Source organism: Globicephala melas, chromosome 2 (assembly GCF_963455315.2).
Source record: "Globicephala melas chromosome 2, mGloMel1.2, whole genome shotgun sequence".
NCBI classification, from domain to species: domain Eukaryota; kingdom Metazoa; phylum Chordata; class Mammalia; order Artiodactyla; family Delphinidae; genus Globicephala; species Globicephala melas.
Genome location: NC_083315.2, coordinates 37,080,526 through 37,106,934, shown reverse-complemented (window position 1 = coordinate 37,106,934; position 26,409 = coordinate 37,080,526). Strand labels below are relative to the sequence as shown.

At 51.4% G+C, this 26,409-nt stretch overlaps 1 protein-coding gene across 6 annotated transcripts in view; it reads left to right on the top strand.

Moving 5' to 3' along the window:
• Positions 1 to 26,409, top strand: part of SEMA4B (semaphorin 4B) — a 91,769-nt gene that overhangs the window by 55,286 nt on the left and 10,074 nt on the right. For 5 of the 6 annotated variants that reach the window (XM_060293843.2, XM_060293844.2, XM_060293845.2 and 2 more), the window contains one exon: positions 12,396 to 12,649. In XM_060293843.2, coding sequence (XP_060149826.1) covers positions 12,541 to 12,649 — 109 coding nt within the window. In that variant the 5' untranslated portion in view covers positions 12,396 to 12,540. Of the gene's footprint in view, positions 1 to 3,211; positions 3,234 to 12,395; positions 12,650 to 26,409 lie in introns of those variants that run through there. The other variant, XM_060293846.2, reaches the window with a different exon arrangement.

Sequence of the window (26,409 nt, the reverse complement as noted above, 5' to 3'; positions counted from 1 at the left end):
TCCTGAGTTAGGCAGGTCTGGTCCCTGCACTCAAGGAGCTTATGGAAGAGATGGGAAGAGAGGGATGTGGTGTGTAAATGAGTATTTCACTACAGCATCATGAGTGACTTGATGGAAATCTGAGCAGAGTACCGAGGGAGCTCAGAGGAGCAACTCTGGAAATCAGTTGAAAACAGCACGATTCTAGCCTGTGAAGCCTGGGAGCACTTCTGGTGCTCTGCCAGGTTGGCCTTTTGTTGGAGACAAAGGAATAAGTGAGTAAAAGTGTCTAAAGAAATGTGGACAAGGGTGGGTATCCTCTGGAAAGAAGAGTTTGAGGAATCTTGATGAACTGGAAGCTCTGTGAAGGCAGAACCGTGTCAGTTTCCTTCAGCTTCAGTGATGCTTAGAAGGCAGCAAGTGCACAAGAACTATTTGTTGAGCGAGTGAAAGAAGGAAGGGAAGGAGGGGAGAGGGAGAGAGGGAGGAAAGCACAGCAGCTTATATTATCAAGAGGAGGATGGCTATAACTGGAGACAAAGCCCTGGTTGAAATTCTAACTATATGTAGAGCATCTACATGGTGTTCTGGATTCAGATCTAGTTTCTGGTCCTAGTCCTAACCTACCACTTCTGTGACCTTAGCAAGTCCCTGGACCTCTCTATGCCCCACTTCTCATCTGTAAAGTGGGAGTATCATAATTCCTGTTTCATCCTGTTGTGAGAATTAAATAAATGACTGGTTGTAAAAAACTCAGCACAGTGGCTTGCTTATAGTAAGTGCGCAATCAATGTTAGCCTTATAAATGTCAGCTTTGCTTTAGGTGGAATAGTTTGCCAAATAATTCATGTCAAGGTTATATAACTCCTCCTAAATGAGGTATAATTTCTTTTTACCTGATAAAGGCTAATTCTGAAAGTTCGCTTTGTCTTCAGACTAACACACCTCAAAGAAATTATTCTTTACTATTTTTTTGTCGCGGGGAGGAGGGCAACAATCTTTTTGAAATCAGTTGAAAGCTCAGATCCCTCTCATCAGAAGTGGCATATCATTCTGGGGGTTCACAACTCACTGAAGCCGACCCTGGTGGTTAAGGGGCTCCCTGCTCAGTTCCACTGCTCACAGGCTGTAAGGAAAGAGCTAAGGCTCTTAGATAAAGAGTTTGAGAGGAGCAAGGCAGGTCTGCTCCCTTTCAGGGGGCTTGTGGGGTCCCTGTGGACTGGGTGGGTCAGGCCCCAGGTCCAGGCCCCTTAGAGCCCCCTCCTTTGCTAGAGCCAAGCTGGGCCCACTCAGAGCCTCGTGGCATCCTCCAGCCTGACACTCAGCACGTAAATGGTGCTGTCAGGCGTCCCAGGAATCTCGGGCCTAGGTAGCTGGTATGTAAGATCCCTGTCCAAGCATGGATCTTTGGTGCCTCCCTCACATTGGCTTTCTGTGAGCGTTGTCTCCTGGTGCCATTGCTTTAGGGTGGCAAGTGGGCACATCACCAAGGTAATGCATTCCTCCCTCCATCCTATCAAAGCAGTCTTCGGAGCCACAGGGAATCAATGGAACCCACCTGTTCAGTCCCCCACCTGATGGGCTCACCTGTCTAGGCCCACTCTCCACAGGCAGTGCTGGAACCAAGAGCAAGGCTCTCTGTCTGGGAGAAAGAGTTGTAGCCACCAGGTAACCTAAGGTGACTGGGAAACTGCAGAAGTCAGAGAGCCCCTCTTCTTTGGGAGGGGAGAGCCTTGGTCCTCTGGAAAGGAAGCTTAGTTCCCTGGGGTGGAGGAAGGGCCTTGGCTGGGTCTTCTTTCCCTGCATGTAGCAATGGCCAGGGGTCTAGGGCTCAGAGTAGGATTTACGGAAGAAGAACTTGGGGGCAAATGGAGAGGTAGATTCCTGGTTTCTTGAGATGTTGGGAATGGAGGGGCCTCAGGTCTGATAAGCCAAACTAGAAACCAGACTGTGTCCTAGACCCTTATGCTTCTCGCTCCCCATCCTTACCTGGCCTAGAACATCTACCTCCCACCTGTGAGTGGCTGCAGTGGTTTCAGGGGAAAGAGAGTCTCTGAGCATTAATTGTGCCCCTGCGGGATGACAGTTGCCAAGCATCAGCCAGGCCAGTTACCCAGGGTCTCCAGGCCCCTTTGGGGAGCAGGCCTGCGGGCACAGGCACACAGGCCCTCCTGAACTTGTCTTGGGGGCAGGGACATGACAGTGGCAACTTTGTGTTCTACCGTGTCGAGGCAGGGGCAGGCTGAACCCTGCTGGTTGCACCACAGCCCTGTGGGGTAGGGGGAATCCCCTCCCAGGGAGTGGCCAGCTCAGGCCCCAACAGGCCCCAGCAGGGGTGGCGCTGGGGAGAGCGGTAGGCTCTTCACCACAGCGGGCACACCCGGGGCCTGGGCTGGGCAGGCCGGTTCCTTCTCCCTGTAAGAGTTGCAGCCTCAGCTCTAGGTTTGTAGGAGGCGGCTGAACCTGAGCGGAGAGCCCAGAAGGGGGTCCTCTGGGTTGGGCATCTAAGATGGTCATGGCCACTTTTAGGTAATGAGGTGAACCGATAATATAATGTGCGTTCACCACAGGCCAGTGCTGCCAGTCACCTTATGTGCACTGTCTCATCAGCTCTCCTAACAGCCCAGGCAGTACTGTTAGCGTTCCCATCTTACAGATGAAGAAACTGAGGCTCGGAGAGATCGTGTGGCTTGCTCACAGTCCCCAGAATAATGGATGGTGCTGAGATTATCCTTATGGAAGAACTGGTGTGTTCTTCCCCTGGATTTTTTTTTTTTTTTTTTAGTTTTTGGCCACACCCCACGGCATGTGGGATCTTAGTTCCCCCCCGACCAGGGATCGAACCTGCACCTCCTGCATTGGAAGGCAGAGTCTTAACCACTGGACTGCCGGAGAGGTCCCCATCCCTGGATTCTAATCACTTGGAAGAGCAAGCAACATAAGGGACCAGTGGAGGGGCGTGCGGTTTGGGGAACAGAGATGAGGCCATTTACATTTATTGCCAGACTCTGGTTAAAAGCCACCTGTGAGATTTGAAGGCAGTGTTCATGCTGGCCCTGTGAATGCCCTCTGCTGCAGAGGGCACTGCCCCAGGGAAGCTCCCAGCACCCCCCACCCTGGGATCTGGAACTCATTGGCTGACTTAAAAGCACACACAGGGTGGGCCAACTGGTGTCACTTCCTCATCAAAATGTATTGATGCTGCAGCCAGGCCCCGGAGGAGGAGACAGCAGCAGTGTGCCCAGCCAGTGCAGGTGGGGAGCTGCAGCTGCAGGTTGGCATGAGAGGAGGGCCCCGGGCTACGAGGGGATGGTGGCAGGGGGCCAAGGCCCTGGGAGCTGGGCCTTAGCCAGTGCGTGTCTTCAAGGCCTTACTGGGCAGCCTGCCAGCCAGAACCCGGGGATGGGAGGAGCTTGAGTGCTACTCCAGGAGGGGGCGGGTGGGACCCTGGGTTCAAGCTCCGCTGGGCTTGGCAGGAGGCCCCTCCTCCACGGCCAGCAAACAAAGCAAAGCCATGGCCTCCAGAGTAGAATTGTGGGGGCTGGAGAGCCAGGCTCCCCTGGGTGGGAATGAGAGCGGGCAGGCCCGGCTGGGGGCAGCCTGGCAGGAGCCATGCGTACCCAGGGACAGGGCTGGCCTTCACTTGGGCAGAGGCTGTACCTATAGATGATTAATGAGTATTGATGGCTTGAGAGGCTGACTGTGGTCTGGACTGACCATTCCACTGCCAGCACTTGCCCTGAGCCTCCGCTGCCTGTTTCCTTTGCGCTGAGCAGTTTAGTAGGGCAGTGGACTCGTGTGTTCATTTGCTTTATATTTTTAGCCGTGCTTCCCTTTATTTTCTTTCTCTTGTAGACTTTCATATTTCTCTTCACTTTCTCCCCCTTGTATAGCTAGTCTCACTTTCTTCTTTCACCTGATTCTACAGGTGAGGTGTTGTTTGTTTCCTTTTTTTACCTTTCAGTCTCTAGAGTCCCCCCCCCCCCACCGGCATGATAACAGGTATAAGGTATACGTTTACACATAGGGAAATGGACAGATCTTAAGTGTACAGCTCGAGAAATTTTAATATTTGTATACACTTGGGAAACCAACATCCAGATCAAGATATGGAGGGGCTTCCCTGGTGGCACAGTGGTTGAGCGTCTGCCTGCCGATGCAGGGGACACAGGTTCGTGCCCCGGTCCGGGAAGATCCCACATTCCACGGAGCGGCTGGGCCTGTGAGCCATGGCCGCTGAGCCTGCGCGTCCGGAGCCTGTGCTCCGCAACGGGAGAGGCCACAACAGTGAGAGGCCCGCGTACCGCTAAAAAAAAAAAAAAAAAAAGATATGGAATATTCTTGTCATCCCTAAAGTTTCCTTGTCTGCCTGAGAGGCATGTGGCCCTGTTTTGTTTGGCTTCTTTGCATGTACTCGTATGTGCGTTTTACCTCTCATTCTTGCATTTTTATCTTTCTTATGTGTGTGTTTGTGTGTACATGAGAGACAGAACGTCAGAGAGAGAGAGAGAGAGAGAAGGAAGGAGGGTGAGGATGGATGGGCAAAGGCTGTGTAAGTGTAGACAGAGAAAGGGCCAGACTTGATGCCTGCATCTTGCTGGCTGGGGGCAAAGAGGAAGTGTTGCTTTTCTCTTCGTCTCTTTTTTTGAATTTTATTTTATTTATTTTTTATACAGCAGGTTCTTATTAGTTATCTGTTTTATACATATTAGTGTATACATGTCAATCCCAATCTCCCAATTCATCCCACCACCACCCCCCCGGCACTTTCCTCCCTTGGTGTCCATACGTTTGTTCTCTACATCTGTGTCTCTATTTCTGCCCTGCAAACCGGTTCATCTGTACCATTTTTCTAGGTTCCATATATGTGCATTAATATATGATATTTGTTTTTCTCTTTCTGACTTACTTCACTCTGTATGACAATCTTTAGATACATCCACGTCTCTACAAATGACCCAATTTCGTTCCTTCTTATGGCTGAGTAATATTCCATTGTATATATGTACCACATCTTCTTTATCCATTCGTCTGTCGATGGGCATTTAGGTTGCTTCCATGACCTGGCTATTTTAAATAGTACTACAATGAACATTGGGGTGCATGTGTCTTTTTGAATTATGGTTTTCTCTGGGTATATGCCCAGTAGTGGGATTGCTGGGTCATATGGTAATTCTATTTTTAGTTTTTTAAGGAACCTCCATACTGTTCTCCATAGTGGCTGCATCAATTTACATTCCCACCAACAGTGCAAGAGGGTTCCCTTTTCTCCACACCCTCTCCAGCATTTGTTGTTTGTAGATTTTCTGATGATGCCCATTCTAACTGGTGTGAGGTGATACCTCATTGTAGTTTTGATTTGCATTTCTCTAATAATTAGCGATGTTGAGCAGCTTTTCATGTGCTTCTTGGCCATCTGTATGTCTTCTTTGGAGAAATGTCTATTTAGGTCTTCTGCCTATTTTTTGATTGGGTTGTTTGGTTTTTTTGATATTGAGCTGCATGAGCTGTTTATATATTTTGGAAATTAATCCTTTGTCCGTTGATTTGTTTGCAAATATTTTCTCCCATTCTGAGGGCTGTCTTTTCATCTTATTTGTAGTTTCCTTTGCTTTGCAAAAGATTTTAAGTTTCATTAGGTCCCATTTGTTTATTTTTGTTTTTATTTCCATTACTCTAGGAGGTGAATCAAAAAAGATCTTGCTGTGATTTATGTCAAAGAGTGCTCTTCCTATGTTTTCCTCTAAGAGTTTTATAGTGTCTGGTCTTAGATTTAGGTCTCTAGTCCATTTTGAGTTTATTTTTGTGTATCGTGTTAGGGAGTGTTCTAATTTCATTCTTTTACATGTAGCTGTCAGTTTTCCCAGCACCACTTACTGAAGAGACTGTCTTTTCTCCATTGTATATTCTTGCCTCCTTTGTCATAGATTAGTTGACCATAGGTGCGTGGGTTTATCTCTGGGCTTTCTATCCTGTTCCATTGATCTATATTTCTGTTTTTGTGCCAGTACCATATTGTCTTAATTACTGTAGTTTTGTAGTATAGTCTGAAGTCAGAGAGTCTGATTCCTCCAGCTCCGTTTTTTTCCCTCAAGACTGCTTTGGCTATTTGGGGTCTTTTGTGTCTCCATACAAATTTTAAGATTTTTTGTTCTAGCTCCATAAAAAATGCCACTGGTAATTTGATATGGATTGCATTGAATCTGTAGATTGCTTTGGGTAGTATAGTCATTTTCACAATATTGATTCTTCCAATCCAAGAACATGATATATCTCTCCATCTGTTTGTGTTATCTTTGATTTCTTTCATCAGTGTCTTATAGTTTTCTGAGTACAAGTCTTTTACCTCCTTAGGTAGGTTTATTCCTAGGTATTTTATTCTTTTTGTTGCAATGGTGAATGGGATTGTTTCCTTAATTTCCCTTTCTGATCTTTCATTGTTAGTGTATAGGAATGCAAGAGATTTCTGTGCATTAATTTTGTATCCTGCAACTTTACCAAATTCATTGATTAGCTCTAGTAGTTTTCTGGTGGCATCTTTAGGATTCTCTATGTATAGTATCATGTCATCTGCAAACAGTGACAGTTTTACTTCTTCTTTTCCAATTTGTATTCCTTTTATTTCTTTTTCTTCTCTGATTGCCATGGCTAGGACTTCCAAAACTATGTTGAATAATAGTGGTGAGAGTGGACATCCTTGTCTTGTTCCTGATCTTAGAGGTTTCAGTTTTTCACCATTGAGAATGATGTTGGCTGTAGGTTTGTCATATATGGCCTTTATTATGTTGAGGTAGGTTCCCTCTATGCCTAATTTCTGGAGAGTTTTTATCATAAATGGGTGTTGAGTTTTGTCACAAGCTTTTTCTGCATCTTTTTATACTCTTTCCAAGCCACCCCCTGAGCTCTTTATAAACACCGGCATTCTGGCTGAGAAAGACTTGCCTACAACCCAGAGTGGCACAGGGGAGCAGGAGACACAGTGTTGGCTTGGGAACCACTCTTTAGCCCACGGGAAGTCAGCTCAAATGAGGTTTTTCTCTGTCGTCCTCCTGTTTTTTCCGCTCTGGGGAGAACAAATTAGCACACTGACAGAAGACAGTGGAGCCCACAAGGCCTGAGGCCACCATGCTGGGGGCATGGGATAGAGGGCTCATCTCCAGGCCAACAGTTGGGTCCCTCATTTTGTCTGCCCTGTGGAGATCCTGCTTGAGTGCCATGCTAGGCAGTGGGGTTTCCAAAGACAAGACCCATTACTGTCCTCAAGGGGCCTGCCACTGAGTTGGCATAAGACACACTTGAAGCATCTGAGCAGCCATGAGCAGGATATAATTAACCACCAGGCGAGTCTACATCAGCCCCTGCCTCCTCTCCTCAGAGAGGAGCATAGCAGTCAGACAACCCATGTGTTGCCAAGACACTAGGGCAAACCAGGCTTGCTGTGGCTTGAGAAGCTACCTGACATGGAGATTCAGGCACTCAACAAATTCTAATTGACCACATGCCACTATCAGGCCCTGTTCTAGGTAAGAGCTGTAAGCAGAAGATAGAAGGAAATGCTATGGGTAGTACCCTGATTTCAATAAGATTTCTTGCAATTTTTTTCATATTATTGTTTTCTTTTTTTTTTGGCCGTGCTATGCGGCTTGTGGGATTTTAGTTCCCCAACCAGGGATTGAACCCGGGCCCTCAGCAGTGAGAGCATGGAGTCCTAACCACTGGACCACCAGGGGATTCCCTCGTATTATTATTATGGATAATATGAAGAAATGTGGGCCGAATGGTACAGTAAGGAGGATACATAGCTAATTGTTCGACCTACAAAGGGTATTGATCAGTTTCAGCCCGGATGGAGGTTTCCAGTGTGCTCTGTTTTTGGCCCTGTCTCACTCAGTTCCCCCCCGCCCCGCAAATTTACAAAACACTGATATAAAAACACCCATAACTTTCTATATTAACCAACTGTTAAAACTTTGCCATAGTAGCACTCACACTCTTTTTTTTTTTTTAATTTTTATTTATTTATTTTGGCTGCGTTGGATCTTCGTTGCTGTGCGCGGGCTTTCTCTAGTTGCAGCGAGCGGGGTCTACTCTTCGTTGTGGTGCGCGGGCTTCTCATTGCAGTGGCTTCTCTTGTTATGGAGCACGGGCTCTAGGCAGGCGGGCTTCAGTAGTTGCAGCACGCGGGCTCAGTAGTTGCGGCTTGTGGGCTCTAGAGCGCAGGCTCAGTAGTTGTGGCACACGGGCTTAGTTGCTCCGTGGCATGTGGGATCTTCCCGGACCAGGGCTTGAACCCGTGTCCCCTGCATTGGCAGGTGGATTCTTAACCACTGCACCACCAGGGAAGTCCCCACACTCTTTCTTTCTAATACACACAAAGAACATGCTTGTTTTGGCTGAATCATTTGAAAGTAACTTGTAGACATTGTGATATTGCACGTCTACAGACCTCAGCAGGCATCTCCAAAGAACAATGACATTCTCCTAAGAACACAATACCATTATTATAACTTAAGAAAATGAACAATAATGCCATAATATCATCAAATACACAGTGTGTGTTAAAATTTTCCCAATTGCTCTATGGCTTTTTTTTTTCTTCAGAATTCAAACAAGGTTCACGTATTGCATTTGATTATCATGTCTTTTTAGTTTCCTAACCTAAAACAGTTCCCCTGTCCTTTTTGTCTTTTCATCAGTTTGATCTTTTTGAAGAGTCCAGGTTATTTGTCTTGTAGAATGCTGGATGTATCTGATTGTGTCCTCATTATTAGATCTGGGTTAGACACTTTTGCTACAATGGTTGATGAGTTGTATATTTCTTATTGCTTCCTATCAGGAGGTAAATGATATCAGGTAGTCCCACTACCAGTGATATTACTTTTGGCCACTTGATTAAGATGGTGTCCGCTGGGGGAAAAAAAAAGAAAAAGATGGTGGCCACCAGAGTTCTCCCTTAGAGAAACATTTTCCCACTGGTAATTAGTAAAAGTCATCTGTGGGACAGATTTTGAGACCTTGTTAATATAGTTTCCTAAAAATCTGCCACCCAAACGTTTAGCATCCACTGATTATCCCTGTTCGAATCTCGATTTTCTAAGTCTACCATTTCTTCTACATTTATCCGGCAGCACTCTTCTACAGAGAAAAGCATCCTTTCTAGACCTTCTCTTTCTCTGTCTGTGCTTCGCCGAGTTTTACTGTGGACTAATGGATTGTTTTATTTTGATGCATTAGAATCCATTACTTCCTTATGCTTTCTGTTGCTCAAATTGTCCCAAGTTTGGTCATCCAGCTGGCCCTATATCCTTTGGACATGACCCCATTAGTCTTTAGTCACTTCCTTGTTTCCCGGCCCAACACAACATCCCAGACTCACCTTGTACTTTCCCTTTCATTTCTCCAGGGAGTCCTGGAACCTTTTATTGGAGAGTAATATTTAGAAACCAAGAAGTGGGTGCTAGGTCTGCTCACCTAATATTTTTATCAATGATTTTAATACAAGGTCAAGAATGCTTATCAGATTTATAGATGACTCAAAACTGGGAGAGGAAGCCTAATGTATAATAGAATCAATATTCAAAATGACCTCACTAGGATGAAATCTGGGCCAGAACCAATAGATTTAACGGAGATCAATACAAAGTCTTGTGCTTAGGTTGAAAAAGTTAATTGCATAATTTCCAGTTTGGGGGAATCCTAGACCAAAGTCGATATCAAAAAGCAGCTCTGGGGCTTCCCTCGTGGCGCAGTGGTTGGGAGTCCGCCTGCCGATGCAGGGGACGCGGGTTCGTGCCCCAGTCCGGGAAGATCCCGCATGCCGCGGAGCGGCTGGGCCTGTGAGCCATGGCCGCTGGGCCTGCACGTCCGGAGCCTGTGCTCCGCGGCGGGAGAGGCCACAACAGTGAGAGGCCCGCATACCGCAAAAAAAAAAAAAAAAAAAAAGTAGCTCTGGTTGTTTGTTGACATGTACCAGCAGTATTCCATGACTCTCAGGCTGCATTCATTCATTCATTTGTTCAGCCAATACTTACTGAGGGCCTACCATATGCCAGGCACTGTTCTAGAGGCTAGGGATGTGTTAGTTCCCTTCTCAGTCAACATTCTTGGGGGTGAGAAGGTGGGTAGGCAGTTCAGACAATAAAGAAAAACCACAACAAATAAATCATAGAGTGTTTTAGATGATGAGCGCTTTGAAGAAACATCTCAGGGCAAGGGGAATATTGGGGGAAGTTCTGATTCTTCAAGGTTGTCTTTGAGGAAAGATTTGACAGAAACAAGGGACTCAGTCAGTTTCTGGGAAGAGTGCTCCAGGCAGAGAGAGTAGCCAGGGCAAAGGTCCTAATACAAGAGTGTTCACAAGTGTGCCTGGGGTAGAGTGAATGGGGGAAGAGCAGTGGATGATGCAATGGTGGTAGGGGTGAGGTAGCCTAGGGCCTTGCAGACCACTGTAAGGAACCACTGGAGGGTTTTGAGCAGAGGAGTGCCATGACTTGACTTTGGTTTTGAAAAACTCCCTCTGGCTGCAGAGTTGAGAAAAGATTGTAAGGGGCGCAAGGGTGGAAGAAAGGAGACCAGTTAGGCCGCCCTTGCAGCACCCAGGAGAGGGCAGTAACTGGGCCCCCAGGAGGTGGTAAGTGATCAGACTGTAGATTTGCTAGTGGACTGGATGTGAGGAGCAATTTAAAGATGGACTTGCCATTAAATGAGATGGGAAAGGCTCACACAGATGGAGCATGTTTTGGGGAGGGAGAAGGGAGAGATGAGGAGCTTGGTTTGAGACCATGTTGAATTTAAGATAACTGTCAGAAAAGAGAGCCTGGTAGAAATGTTGAGGCCAGTTGGAGTTTAGGACAGAGGTCCTAGCTACAGACAGAAACATGGACATCACTGGCTAAAGATGGATTGACACCATTAATAGCAGCAAAGTGTCCCAGGCCTGGGCAATGCTGGAACTACAAGTAGCTGGTGCTGCCCACGTCCCATGTGGAATTCTGTGTCCAGGGCTGGGAGCCCCTGTAAAAGGGGTACTACTGGCCTGGACCATAGCCATAGAAGCGTATTGGGATGGTGGAGGTACAGAAATCATGGAAGCTTACTGTGCATGAGAAGACCTGGGACCACGTGAGCACTGTGCCCACCCCCTGAGGGCCACCCTGTGGGAGGCCCTGGGAATAGGGTGAGAGCAAAAGGTGCCAGCTCTGAGAAGGCTAATTTTGGCTGGGGGTGAAGAGCCATTGTGGCTAATTCCTGGAGGAACTGTCCCCACTGCCATGGAAATGACTGGCAGAGGTTTTCAAAGTCCTTTTGACTTGAACTACAGGAAGAATTACACTTTACTGTGATCCTGTGCACACTTAGGAAAAGTTGAAACAAGTTTCCTAAAGCTTACTTATCGATAATTTCTATGGTCATTGCACTTTTGTATCTTCCATTCTATTTCTTTTTTAATGCTGATAGGGATCCACTAAATTGACTTCAGGATCCATTAAGGGATCCAGTCTGCAGTTTGAAACCCCTGGTCTCAGCACAACTGAACTCCACCCCTGGGTATTCACACTGCAGGAGGATTGAGGGTGGGTGCCTCTGGAATTCCAGCCTTAGGGAGTACTTTCCCCTGCCAGGCTACGTGCAGGTTGTGGAGAAGGTCCACCTCCTTGGCAGTACATTAAGTCCTATTATCCCACTTAAGCTAATCTTGCCCGGATCCCCCCATCCGAGGTTTGGCTTCGTGCGGACAGAATTCCAAGCGTGGATGACCCCGCAGGGTACCTAGATTAAGTGTTAAGCCTCTAAGTGAACACTCAAGACCTAAGGTGGAATGACCCCTGCAGAAATTAGGTGCAGAAGCAACTAGCCCCGGAGTCTACCAGCTCGGCGGAGTTCATTTGGTTACGGACAGTGGGTGCCAGGAGCATTGCGGGGGGACGGGGGGGGCGGCAGGGATAAAGGGAGAAGACACGGGAGCGCAGTGTAGAGACCCAAACGTTTTCCCAAACGAACGCGCTGAGGGTCCTAGAGGAGCCGGAAGGGGCCGGGGCGGCTGTGGGAGGGTCTGAGAGGTGGGGGCGGGGAACTAGGGGTCTGCTTTCCTCCGTGCCCCCGCGCTCCCGCGGACTCGGCTGGTACTGATCCCCGGGCTTGGCCCCCTCCGGACGCGCACCAAGCTAGGTGCACCCAGCTGGCGCCCCTTGAGCCTCCAGCGCCCAGGAAGGAGGAAGGGGGAAGGGGTGGGTCGGGCACGAGCTGAGCAGGGAGAGGCTGGACTAACCGCCCAACTTCCTCCTTCAGCCCCTCCCTCCCGCACTCGCGGGCGAGCTTCGACCGAGCGGAGCTAGTGGAAGACCGCGGTGCAGCTGGGGGCGGAGGGGCCAGGGTTCGCAGCAGCCCACGTGACCCCATTTCCCACCCGGTTCCAGCCCCCAGGTCCGGAGGCGGGGGCCCGGCGACCGACTCCCGGCCGGACTTCGCGGTGGGGCCGCCGCCCGCGAGTCCTATAGAGCCACCTGAGCCGGACCCCGGAGGACGCAGTCGCTCCTCGCTGTCCGAGTCCCGCGCGCCGCGATGGGCCGGGGGAGCCGGCCGCCGCCGCCTTTGCTGCTGCTGATGCTACTGCTACTGCTACCGCCGTCTCCGATTCGGGCGCTCGCCCCTCGGATCAGCCTGCCTCTGGGTGAGTGCTGGGGCGACCCCGCGGGGGACGCGGGCTGGGGTCTGGGGGAGGGGAGGCGGCCGGAGAGGTGCCTCGCGCGGAGGTTGTGGTGACAAAGGAGGGAGGGAGGGAGGGGGTCTGTCGGAGGCTTGGGGTCCATTAGGACCCCTCCTCCTTTCAGAACGCTCCTGGGAAGGAGGGAGAGGAGAGGGGAGCTGTGGGGCCGCGGGCCCCTTTCTTCCATTCTTTTTAATGGACAGGGAGGGGATCTCTCGCCCGCTCTGTCGCCCCGGCTCGCCCCTTGGTAGGGCGCCCTTTCGGCGGTGGCGCCCCCCCTCGTTCCCCACCCCCGGTGCTGGCTGCCCGCTGGTCCGCCTGCCCATCTGCTTGTCTTTGATGCTGACCAGAGCCAGCCGCGGTGCCCCCACCCCCGCCCCCGAGGGCGGCGCGGAGTGGAGGGGGCCTTGGTTGCCGTCCCATAAACACTGGGGTCTGGTATTACAGCAAGTCGCAGCAGGACTCGGGAACCGCGGCGGGGCGGGTGCCCCATTCTCCCTCCGCCTCTTCATCCTGGTGGGCCGGCGCAGCCCGCCCCCACCGCGCAGGCTTGGTGGGATCCCCCCAGGGCCTGGGAGCGACCATACTAGGGATGTGGGCAGCTCTGGGCTCCGAGACTTCCAGGCCCTGGGAAGGACTGCTTCTCAGAGTCACCCTGGAGTACCATCCTCATTGGCCACGTCCCTCGCCTGGTGCTCACGTCTGCTTCTCTGGCCCCCTCCCTTCCAGCCCTCCACTCTCCCCTCTCCTTACCAACCCCCCCACCCCCGCCACTTTCATCTCGTTGCTTTTCCAAGTCTTTGAAATCAGAGGGACCTGGATTCCAGTCCCATTTCTGCTACTGGGCAAGTGAGCCCCTTTTCCCTGTGCCCTAGTTTCCTCATCTGTAAAATGGGCACTGTCATAGGTATTTTGCAAGGCTATCTTAGAGATTTCATGAAACCAGGTGTATTACTAGGCAACATATATAGATGCCCAGTAATGTTTCTCCAAGCCCTTTAACTTGTTGGTTGTCACACTGAATGAATTAGAATAAAGGATGTATAAATTAGTGTTTACAGACTAAAATTGTACCAGCCTTCCTTCTCTTTACAGCATCCCACTTCTAAAAGCATTTCATTTACAAAAGGAAGGAGTAGCAGAATCAGTACTTAAATTAAGTCAGGGCCACTAGGGAAAACCCTACCTGAAATATTGCAGGATAATACTGAGAAGATGGCCTGGGTTCAAATCCTGCCTCAGCCACTAGGTAACCCTGTGACCTTGAGCAAGCTACTTAACCTCTCTGGGCCTTGATTTCCTCATCTGTAAAATAGGGATAATGATGGCACCCACCTCAAAGTTGTGAAGGTTAAATCATTTTCTGTTTGAAAAGTGCTTAGGGCAGGGCTTGATACGTAGAACCCGCTTAATAAGTGTTAACTATCATCATTGCTATGTGTTAAGCACAGGCTTCATTTTGGCATATCCTGCCCAGAGCTGGGGTTTGTTAGTTTGACTACAGCCCCTTGGGTGCTCCAGCTGGGTAAGTGAAGATAACAGGTGTATCCGGACCCAGGCCTGCTGCCTCGCTACTCTTTCTGTTGTGGCCACCACTCCCTTTGCCCTTAGACCCTCTCAGCTCTGCAAGAAGGCGAGGTGAGGGGGGAACAAAGGCTCTGATGGACTCTACTTCTGGCCCTGGGAAAGTTGGACTGGTTCACGGGGCCATGTCAACTGTAGCAGGTATTGTGTCCAACTCTGAAGCTGGCTGGGGACCACTCATAGTGTGAATGAAAGACAGAAGGGGGAGCTGTGCGGAGGAACTGAGAGGACCTGCTTCCTGAGAGCAGCTAGAACACTTGGTCATTACTACCCACTGCCCTGAAACCTGGCCCACTTCCACGTATTCAGCACCATGGCCTGGCCATAGTACAGGCTACTGTCACACACTAGCACCCCTTGCACAGGTCAGGTGGTGCTATGGTCTGGATGTCTGTGTACCCCCAAAATTCATATGTTAAAATCCTAACCCCCCAAAAGACTAAGACACTCAGGCTCACCTGTGAGAACCCACAGATGCACACATTTAGTTTATGGCGCAGAGGTGCCCAGCTGAGGGGTGGAGGGCCTGAAATGCAGTTTATACTCTGCTTTCCAAGCTGTGGAGCCTAGAGAAAAAGACCTTCCGCTCTCTTCTTGAGGCTGGGACTACCCAGAGGGGACTTCTTTTTCTAGTTCCACCAAAGCCCTGGCATCGTTTAGCAGCACCCCAGCCCCTGAACTCGTGAGCATGTATCCACACTTTGCTGAGCTGCACTGCGCTGCACCCAGAGTGCTCGCCTCCCTGGCCTCCCTCCAGGACCTTGATCCCCGCTGCCCCCATCCCATCTACATGCAGGTCCTCCCAGCCGGCTGGGAGCCCCAGAGGGGGATCCCCGGTGATTGAGCAGGCACACCCTCTGAGCATGGCCTGAGGCGGTTTCCTGCCTCATCCCTGGGGGCTCATCAGATGTTCCTGGCAGTGTGCCCATACCGGGCAAGCCCATGGTGACCATGGGATGCTGGGCTTGAAGCCCCAGGCCTCTCCCTCACAGAACAGGGAGAGAGGCATGGAACGGAGAACACACCCCGCTTCCTGCCACCTGCCCTCCTGTACTGAATTCCCACCCAGGCTCTCCAGGGGCCCGGATGCCTAGGGAGAATGGCCTGTGTCTGTGGTTTAAAACAAAATCCTTGGAAGTAGAGCATCCAGTTTGCATCTGAGGTCCTTCGTGTGGAACCCTCATTACTGTTGATCAGCAGCAGATTCCTGGGGCCATGAGGAGGGGGTGCCCCACTTGTGGTCTCACCCAGTGGACAGGAGTGGGAGGAGGACTGGGGGCTCCAGGGTCAGCTAGGCAAGCAGTGGCCTTAAGAGGAGGTTTCTTGTCTCTGTGAAGGGGACGCTTCAAAGAAGCATGTGGAATTTTGGTTCTGTTGCATCGGAGACTGTGCAGTGAGGACAGAGGCCTTGCAGTGGTCAGGAGCAGGAGAGACGCGGAGTGGAAGCAGTGGGCCTGGGCATGCCGTGCCTTCCAGCCTGGCCGTGCGGGCGGAAACCAGACAGCCTGCTGCTGTGCTCATGATAGTCATGTCGGATCCCCTTATTTGGGCAATTAAAAGGAGTTACTAATTACCCCCTGCCCCAGAAGTGCCTGGCTGGAAGACTCTGTACACAGTGTTTCCAAACTAGACTGAATATAAATCCCTGGGCCTGCAAACCGCAGTCAACAAAACCCCATTGAGCAGAGAGAAGAGCGCATTGGCCTGAATCAGCTGCTTGTCCTCTGACCTGGAGCGGGCACCCAGGGTCATGGCTGCCCTGAGAAGCCCCATGCAAGCCACTTTCGAAGTCTTTTGCTGGCTGGTTACCGGCCTCCCTCCTTGATGTGGCCTCAGCTTGACATGAGCATTTGTCTTCAGCTCTGTCCCGTGGGCTGGCATCTTCATGGCCCTTCAGCACAGAGCTGTAACCGTGGTGCTAACAGACGGCTCACCGCACAACCTGGGGCAAGTGCCCACCTCCTCCAAGCCCATTTTCACATTGGGAGTAATAGCAGGATCCATCTCTCAGGGTCCTGAGAGAATTACGTGAAATAATGTGTGTAAAGTGTTTGGCCCGGTGCTACGTCCCCAGTAAAAGGTAGTGGCTACTCTTCTTTGTGGTGGAAATTCCCTGCCCGCCTTGCTGGGTGAGGTTATTTGCATCATTTGGGTAGATACTGGTGAGTGCTGGCTGTATACAGGCCCTCTGCTAGGTGCTAAGACCTTCTGGCCAGGGAATGAAGTGGTGCAGACCCCACCCCCTAACCTGGGGTAGGAGACCAAGCAAGTCGCCCGAGGGCTGACTAGAGGCCATCGTCAGGGGTCCTGCTTAATTTAGTCCACTTTTCAGGTGCTCCTGGTTCAGCTCTTTCAAAGTCCTCCTCTGCCCCGAGAACCTCCTCTGCCTGGGGCTGGACCGCACCTCTGCCTCCTCCGAGTCCCTGGTTGCCTCCACTCTGCCCTCTTCATAACCCACATGTAGCTGGGTGTTGAAATGCCTGTGTGCCAGCCCAGCAAAGCTCTGAGCTTGCACAACTTTTGGGGCATAGCTGGATACACCTGCACGTTCCTCTCCTAGACAGGGGAGACAGGATGGCACGGGGCCTGGAGAAAAAGCTGGACTCAGGTCATGTCCGTCACGCCTTCCTTTGTCCCCTTTCTTAGGGCCTGTGGCCCCACTCCCCCATCCCTGGGTGCTCAGGATCGGAGGCCTCTGATGTGGTCCTCCGTGTGGGTCGAGGGGGAAGAGGAGTGAGAGTACGTGAGACTCTCATGGTCTAGGCTGGCCTGACCTCAGGAGCTCCTGCTGCTGCTTTTTCCTAGCCAGCACCCCCGCCCCTCCCCCTGCCTCTCCTCTTCCTTGCATTCTGACCTCCCTGTCCTGGCAGTGCTCCCCCGAGTCCAGGATGGAAAGTGCGGTCCCCCTGGTCACTCTTCAGCCACCCACCACTCCTGTGTGACCGTCTCCACTATGGGGCAGGAACCAGCCCTTAGGTGGCACAGCTGGCGTCCTTATGTTTGTGTTCCACCATCCAGCACCTAGAAGAAGGTAGAAGGTAAGGTAGCAGGTATAGGGCTACTGTGGGCACCAGGCTTTTAGTATATTATTCCCACTTACATGGTAGATGGAATTATCCCCATTTTACAATTAAGGTAGCTGAGGTTCAGAGAAGAGAAGTATCTTGTCCACGTCACACAGTTCTGCCTTGCAAGCCTGCGACCTGACCTCTTCTCCGTGGGACTTGTTTGGTCTGCACTCATGGGTCCATCTGAGAAGCCCATCCTGACAGCTTAGTGGAGTTCAGAGAGGTGGGGGGCCTGTGGTGAGGGGGTTTCAGTGGGGATAATAGACAGTAGACAGAAACCTCTCATTTTATCTTCAATTCTTTTTTAAATTTTATTTATTTATTTATTTTTGGCTGTGTTGGGTCTTCATTGCTGTGCGCAGGCTTTCTCTAGTTGTAGTGAGCGGGCACTACTCTTTCGCTGTGGTGCGCGGGTTTCTCATTGCGGTGGCTTCTCTTGTTGCAGAGCATGGGCTCTAGGGGTGCGGGCTTCAGTAGTTGTGGCACGTGGGCTTAGCAGTTGTGGCTCATGGGCTTAGTTGCTCTGCGGCATGTGGGATCTTCCCGGACCAGGGCTCAAACCCGTGTCCCCTGCATTGGCAGGTGGATTCCCAACCACTGCACCACCAGGGAAGCCCCGTATCTTTAATTCTAAAGAGGGGCCAAGTGAACTGACTTGCTGCCTCCCTCTTAGCCTCCCCTTGCCCCTCCTCTGAGAGAGGTGTTAACTGGAAGAGGGAAGAAAACCACCCGGGAAGGAGCACCCAATGTGTGCTGGGTGCTGGCCTGGGGTATGGAGGTGCTATTGTTTCATCTCGTATAGATGAGGGACCCGAGGCTCTGAGAAGAGAACTCATATTGTCAGGGCCGTGCAGCTAGAAGTTTCGGGGCAAAGCCTTAGACCACACGCTCTCTGCCTCAAGAATCACATTCTTTCCATGAGAACATCTGGCTCCTGCTTCACCTGTGAAATGTACAAAAGCAGTGAAATGACCCAGCTCAGCCTTTGAATAATTGATAGGTTATGTATTTCCATCTGGTAAAGAAATCTATTGAGGTCACTCCTTGGATGGGACAAGGGATCCAGCTAAGGCCCTGATGGCACAGCCATGGTCGGAAATAGGGCAGACCCGGCAGACTTGGCCAGGAGCGCAGTGCACCAGAGACTGGGGCAGACAGACGTTTGCAAACGGGGGAGCAACAGGCCAGAGCCAGCATGGAGATATATTTTGTTTGGCATCCAAGTGTTTTAGAAAAATTTTAATTAGTCACCAATATTTAAAACTCAGGAAATTTTCTATAAAAATCCAGGTTTCCAGTTCTTCTGAAGACCTGATGAGGCTTAGCCCTCATTGCATTGAGTAGCAATGGTCTGCGAGGAAGCAGCAGCTACCCCTTCAGAGGGGCTCCTGCCTGTAGGAGGCTCCACCCCCACCTGCCCTTGTCCCCTTCCCTGTACAAGTGGGCTTCCGAGGTGGTCAGGAGCTGGGGGTTTACTCAGAGCAAGGATGAGGAGTGGGGGTGGGGTGGGCGGCATGGGTAGGACCAATCCTAATTGTTGGTGGCCCCCTAACCCTGGAAGCTTGGCATTTCCACATGCTATGTTTATTTGGTCTTCCCAGCAACCCTGCGAGGGCTCCCTCCCAGAAATGGCAGGTATCTTGTCTAACTGGTCAGTGATAATACTCAGGACTCACACACAGACCTTGTGACTCTCCTTTCCGGTCCCTGTGGCCTCTCCCATCTCCCTGCAGCTCTTTCAGCTGTCACACTTCCATCTAGACCCTGGGATTCCAGGACTGAGCTCTGGGGAGGGGACAGGGCAAGGGCCATGCTTCTCAGACACACTCTCACGATCGTGAGGCTTCAGGACCTCTGGACTGCCCCCTTTGAATCTGGTGTCAGTCCCTGGACCAGAGCACCCTGAATTGGGACTTGGGACACTCTTAGGCATTCATTCAATCAACAAATGTTTATTGAACAACTCCTTGGAACTCCCCTGGGCAGATGATACAAATATGGGCTGCAAATAATAAGACAGTTTTGATCCTCAAGGATCAAAGCTTGGTGAGGGAGACAGGGCATCTGAGGCCCATCATTGTCAAATAATGTGGCCAGTGCACTGCGAGAGGTGTGAGCAGGAAACGATGGGTGCACAGGGAAGGGGCTCTCGCCCAGCTGGGGATTCAGGAAGGCCTCCTGGAGGAGGTGATACCGAGCTGAGTCTCAAAGGATGAGTAGGAGTTAGTCAAAAGGAAGAGCATTCTGGGCAGGGAGACCGCCTGGGCAAAGACTGGCGAGGAGAAATAGGACCTTGAGTCAAAGTTCACTCCTTTAAAATGGGAGGGGGATGTGGCAAGGGCTGGCGAGTCAGGGGCTGGGACATAGGGACACGGGACCGTGACAGTCCCCAGAGAGCCCTCTGACCTCTGTAGCACCTGGGCTGGGGGCAGGGGCCAGATGGGAGGCTGCTGCAGTGGCTCGGGTGAGAGAGGGCAGTGGCCCAGTTCAGGCCCAAGGTAGCGGGGATGGTGAGGGGAATAGATTTGGACAGTATTGAGGAGGGAGTCTTGGCAGGTTTTGAGCATGGATTAGATGTCCACGGTGAGGGAGAGGGAGATAGAAAGTGCGACTCACAGGTTTCCAGCCCGCTGAGCTGTGCCACCCAAAGATGCAAGATCCCAAGCCGAGGAGTGGTCTGGAAGGGGGCAGTGGAGGCGGTGCCCATGGAGGGCCTCCTGCATAGTGGGGTCTGGCATGCTGGAGGACGACCTGCATACTGGAGGATGAAGAGATTTGGGAGTTGCCAGCATCCAGGACATTGAAGCGATGGGCATGGATGTGTGGCCCGAGGGCCAAGGGCCGACCCCAGTGAACAAGAACATTCAAGAGCGAGGCCTGGAGAGGCTGAAGGTGATTAATAATACAGACTCTGGAGCCGGTGACCCAGGTTCAAATCCCAGCTCCACTGGTCTTCCTAACTGGGTAACTGAGGGCAAGTCATTTCACGTGTGCCTCGGTTCTCTCGCCCGAAAAAAGCAGATGGTAATTCCTACCTGACAACCTGGCCAGAAGTACGTGCACCAGCCCAGTTAAAGTGCTGAGTAAGTGCTACAGCGCATCAGCTCCTGGAGGGATGGAGGCCTGGGGGGAGTGTGAAGGAGACGTCAGGCGACCCTTGAGACCAGTGTGGCAGACCCCCAGAGGAGAGGGGACCCCCGCCAGGCCGTGCCCCTCGGCGTCTGGGGTTTGGCAGCGAGGCAATGCCTGGGCCCTGGCGAGTATGGGCCTGGTTCAGGCCTGATCCCCAGGCAGGGAGTGAGTGGGAGGTAAGGGACGGAGATGGCGCTGGGTGGCTCTTCTCCTCAGGAGTTTGGCTGAAAAGGGAGGAGGGAGGCACACACATTTCTAGGATAGATATCGAGGGAAAATAAAATTCTTTGAGAGGCAGAGGTTGATGACACAGGATTCAGTTTCTGAGGAGATGGAGGATGGGAAGTTGAGGTTGTTTATGCCTGATGGCCCCAGTTTCCTTAGAAAAGGGGGGCCTCTGAGAGGAGGAAGATGGGGGTAGAGGCTTCAGGAGAGAGGGGATGGCCAGCCCCGGGGCAGAGGGCCGGAGGAGCTGACCTTAGTCCTTGGTGGGCGGGTGGGGGTCAGGCTTCCAAGGTGATGGCGGCTCATGACAGGTCCTGGGTTAAGACTCTGTTGTCCAGATGGACACAAGGGGAGTGTCTGTGAGGGGTGGGGGCCACCGGGTGATTCTGGCAGGAGCACTTGGCCAGCTCACCTGGGGCGGTAGCAGCAGCCAGCTGGGAAGCGGGCTTTCCCGAGCGTGCATGCCCCAGGAACACAGGACGTTTCTAGGCTGGGTTCCCTTGATTTCTTGCCTCTTTCTTGGTTACCTCAGTCCATGGGGAGCACTTGTGGCACACAGTCCCCTTCCCCTATCAAGAGTGACCCTTGCCTGGCTGGGGTCTCTACCCTGGCATTGGCCTGTTGACAGCAGTTTGGCGTGCCGCTTCCAGCCCGTCTGGCCGCCCTGCCCTGACACTGGGCGGTGGGGAAGGAGGACGCGCAAACAGGTCGGCGGCATCCAGGTGGATGGCTGCCTTGCCCTAGTTTGCTGCTGAGTCAGCGCTTCTGTCCTGGAGGTGGTGCTTCTGCTGGCGCAAGTGGGTCCAAGGGTCCTGTGTGACTCCCTGGGGAAGAGGTGCTCCAACAGAGCCTTGGGAGGCTCTCAGGGATTTGTCCAGGGCCCAGACCCCTCTCTGGGGACCTTGTGATTCAAGCCGAGGGGCAGCTAGCTGCCCACCATGCCCCACCCCCGTTCCCACTGGGGGCACCTTCCAGGCCCTGACTCCGCAGGGAAGCTGGTGTCTTCTGGCCTAGTCCTGCTGGGGCCTGTGGGCGGCGGGCTGTTAAGGCCAGGTCAGCGTCAGCTGGGGTGCCCCCGGAGCCACAGTGGAGGGAAAGGTGGGGCGGGGCTCTGAGTCACGGCCCTGCTGCAGCGCCTGGTTGGCAGGGTGGGGACCGCCCGGGGCGGGGATGGTGCTGAGCCCTGTTTGCATCTCACCCCAGAGAGCTCCACTTCCGGCTGAGTCACAGGCCAGGGGAGAATCTCTAGATGAGGCTGGGGGCTGAGTTGTTCCGGCATCACTTCCTGCTGAGAGCCCAGGCCCTGAGGGTGTGGGAGTGGGGCTCTGCAGGTAGCTCTGACCCTCTCCGAGGGTGAGGGTGAGGGCGGGCAAGCCCCGGGGTGGAGAGGGCTCAAGGCCTTGAGGTGGGACAGCCCCAGGCCTGCCGCCATCCTGCCTTCTTGGAGCCCTGGAGAAGCCACTGGCTCAGGCCTGCCCAGGCTAGATGGGACGGCTTCATCCCACCTGGGAGAACTGGCCACGGCTTCAGGCAGCCCAGCTTTCTCTGCACTGGACTAGCCTGCTGGGTAGAGGGTGTGGAGGATGTCTGAGCAGCACAGGTAGCCCAGGAGACCGCACAAGACACTCTCTTTCCACACAGAGAGCAGGGTGGACACTAAGACTGACCCCGAGGTGGGCCAGCACTCACGGAGCTGAGTGCACAAACACCTCCTTTTAGTCGCCTCTGCAGATAGTACCCCAGAGCGAACACACAAGCATGGACAAGCCCTGTGGTAGGGTGTACACGCACACAAACACACACACGGGCAAGCTGAGGCAGGAAACCCACTCAGAACACCGCCGAGCAGGGACCACCTCTCACAAAGCATGGGCCCGTGACACCGGCCCGTGGCTGAGCTGTTGCTCTCTGCTTGGCCATGAGCCCCTCATGTGACCAGACGCAGGCCTAGGTTAGAATGGCCCAGGACGAGTTTGTTAGCCATGAGGAACAGGGAGGCCCAGCTCTTCAAAGCAACCCTGTTTCTCTGGCAGCTCTCGCTGGGCTGGATTTTCCTGCAGGGCTTTTTGGTTTTGTTTTTGATCCACTCAAGTGTTGATCGTGTGCCAGATACTGTGCCAACACTGGGATAACGTGTGCGAAGTTGTTTTGAGTAAAGCTCCCAGTAAATGTGGGTTATTATTATGTATGTTATTATTTACATATATAATCTCATTTCTTTTTGTAACAATCCTATGAGGCGAGGTGGTATTATCCTCATTTTACAGATAAGGAAATTGAGGCTCCAAGATGTTAAGTGGCTTGTCCTGGTAGCAAACGGACAGTAAGTGACAGAGGCAGGATTTGAACCCAGGTCTCTGTGCTTCTAATCTCTGTCGCACTGAGACTCCCAGGTGGTAAGCCATCCCCACTGATCGGCCCTGGTGAAGTCCACAGGGCAAGAGGGATTGTGGAGGGCCAGGCCTTCCGGACACCATGGCTTTGAGTCTGAGAGACTCAGGGCAGAGGGGTGAAGAGGCAGCATCCCCAGGATGGGAGTGCGTGGTGTGAGGGGCCCCTCGCCCGTTCCTCCCAGGCGTTTTCTGTCCCTTGGCTGTTTCATTGACTGGACTCCCAGCGTGACAGGAGGAGGTGTGGGGGCCTCTTGAGCAGCTGGCTTCTTCGGAGAGCTGGGCTGGACCAGGGCTGGGCAGCTGGCGCCCTGGCTGGCCCTCCAACCTGGCTGTGCTCTGTCTGCATGACCCTTGGCAAGTCTCCCCACCCCCCCCAGGCCTGAGTGAGTCTGAGCTGCCACCTGGACTGAAGCTTATCTCTGACCTTTGGCATTTCTGTATCTGGACAGATTCCAAGAGCAGCCTCCTGCCCAGACTTACGGGACCCGCCTGGGTAGAAATGCCCCTCCTCTGTAGGCAGATAAGCATGGGCATATGTGAGCCAGCCTTGCTGTCAGGAGCCTGGAGGGCTGCAAAAGATGAGGAGGGACTGCGGTAGCCATTTGCCCTGGTCTAACTGACTCCTTGTGAGCCTGCTGGGGGTTTTATTTTCATTATCCCCATGATGCATATGAGAAAACTACAGTTCGGTGAGATGACGTCCACACTGCTCTACAAAGGACCTACCTACACGGTGCTTCTCAAAGTGTGCTCCTTGGGCCTCCAACTTCAGAATCCCCAGGGAGCTCATAAAATTGCATGTTCTCAGGCTCCATCCCAAGCCAGCAGCGTCAGAGTCTCCAGGGGCAGGTCGTGGATCTAGAGTTTAGATCTTCCAGGTGCTTTTGCTGCATCTTGCAGTTTGCAGACCAGGAGTCCAGGGAGGAGACCTCCTGAGCCGGCCTTTGTTTACGTTGCTTAATGACTCTGAGCTTCAGTTTCTTCATTTGTAACCTGGAGATAGCAGCAGTTCCTACCTCACAGGATCATCGTGGGCACCCAGGGAGTTAATATCTGCAACATGTTTACCCAACACCTTCCTGTGGTGGCCAACGGGAGGGGTCTCTTTTAGGGGGGGCGGTTCTTCCCGGACCAGAATGCAAAATGGTCAGGTTGCTCGTTCCAGAAGGCTGACCAGCTCATCAGCACAAAGTACAAGCAACGTAACTGGGCCCCAATTACGTGTTGGGAAACATTCTGGTTGGGAAAAGTAGGGGGTTAGTGCTGGAAACTTTCCTTGGGCCTCCCAGTATATAGAGCGCTGATAGGAAGTGGTGAGGAGTTGGGAATTTGAGGCTAAAGACCTGGAGTCTAGTGTGATTCTGGACTTAAGTGTTCAAAGAGAGGCCTTAACTTCTCCAGACCACAGCTTCCCTATGTGGTTTCAGTAACAGAGTTCAGGTTCCGGACATTAGGCTGGACTTTGCCCTGTGAACTCCCAGTGCAGTCCCTGTTTCGGCTCTGGTTCTAGAGTGACAAGCCACCTAGCTTCAGGTTCCCTGTAGGTTCCTGCACTGGTACCTTGTGATACTACCCTCCCTCATCAGGAAGGGAACAGCCTTGGAAACTCCGTCATTCCTGTTTGCTGGTAGGATATCCCAGTATATGTGCTAGGAAGTCCTACCGAAGGGCTTCCTTCACCATTAGCAACCAGGTAAAAAGCTTGGCTTCTCCAGAAAGGCTGGTATGTGTTCTTCCTCTTGAATAATGAGGACAAGGTAACCTGATTTCCGTTTTCTCTTTGACCACTGGGAGGCTCAGCACTAAATGTGGAGCCCATCTCTAGTAGCTGTGTGAGGACCTTATGACCTGCTTATGTGAAATCTGTCCTTCGTTTCTGGATTAGATGTTTTCTTCAGATGTGTTTTTTCCTCCACTCCTGATTTTAGTGTTTATATTTTACTACCTTCTTTTCTTTGTGTTTCCTTGCCCTTTGTGGAACCAGGCTGGGGGTATGTAAAAACACTCACCATGTAAACACACAGAAAGCTGTCTTCTCAGCTGCTTTGTTGGCATGTTGCATTTTTTGCTTCCTCAGCTTCGTGAAGCTATTTGCGTGGTTGCAATCCACTGGTCAGTTAGGAGATGCCTGGGGTTGGGTAGGGTGGCTGCTTTTTGCTTGTTTTTCTTTTCTTATCAGCTGCTTTGAATTTTTAAAATAATTTCTCTCCAAATCCATTAGTCACTGAAAGCACAGATAGTATCGTGGTGGATAGATGTGTGTGTTTATTTTTGTCTTCTTCTTCCTTTTCTTCTAATTTATTTCTTTAGCATTGCACAAGTATAACCTGTAGAATCCAAAAATGATAACAAGTGCAAAGCGAAAAAAAATTACCTATAATTCCACCAGGGATACCACTTTCCAGCATTTTGTGATTCACCCTTCTGGATTTTTCTCTATGTTTATATTTTTCCCACAAACAAATAGACTCTAACTATGCATACTCTTTTATAACCTTCATTTTCATTTAATGAAAGATACTTGAAATTTATATCAAAGATAGAGGCACATAATTTTTTTTTTTAAGCACAGAAGGACTTACTGTGAAAAGCAGTAACTGCCTCAGTCTTCCCCAGCCCCAGACCTGGGTAAAAGGGGCAATTTTAATCATTTAGACTTCTTGTTATACAGTGGTTTCCTCCACTTAAGTAAAATGCTTATCCCACGATTTCTTGGCTTATCTGATTTACTGACTTGCTGCTGAGAAAAATAAAGCTTTCCATCAGTTCCATCACCCTTCCCCACTTCCTCCAAACATTTTCTGCCACTGTATTTGGTTACCTTTGCAATTTAAAATAAGATACTTAAGGACTTCCCTGGTGGTCCAGTGGTTGAGACTCCCATCTTCCACTGCAGGGGGCGCAGGTTCGATCCCTGGTCAGGGAACTAAGATCCCACATGCGGCGGGCAGGGGGGTGGTGGTGGAAAAATAAAATAAAATAATATACTTAAGCCTCAGTGTCCTGTTCCACTAACCACGGACAGTCTCTTGTGGCCCTCATTGCTCTCAGAGGAAGATATGGAGACTCGACTTTTTCCTTGACTCCCCTGGCCCCCAGCATCACAATGCCTGTCTGTTGTACATTCAATGTAACATTTACATTCTGTTTAATAACCATAAACCTTCCATGAGTGACTGCGAGGCTGTATAGTTGAAGACCAGCGCCCCATGTTTGCATTCCTCTGTAAATCAGCCCACAGGAGTGGGCTGTACTTACAAGTCCTTCTCTTTGGGTCTAACGCCACTCAAAGGAGAATGTTAAATATACTTTCCTTTCTTAT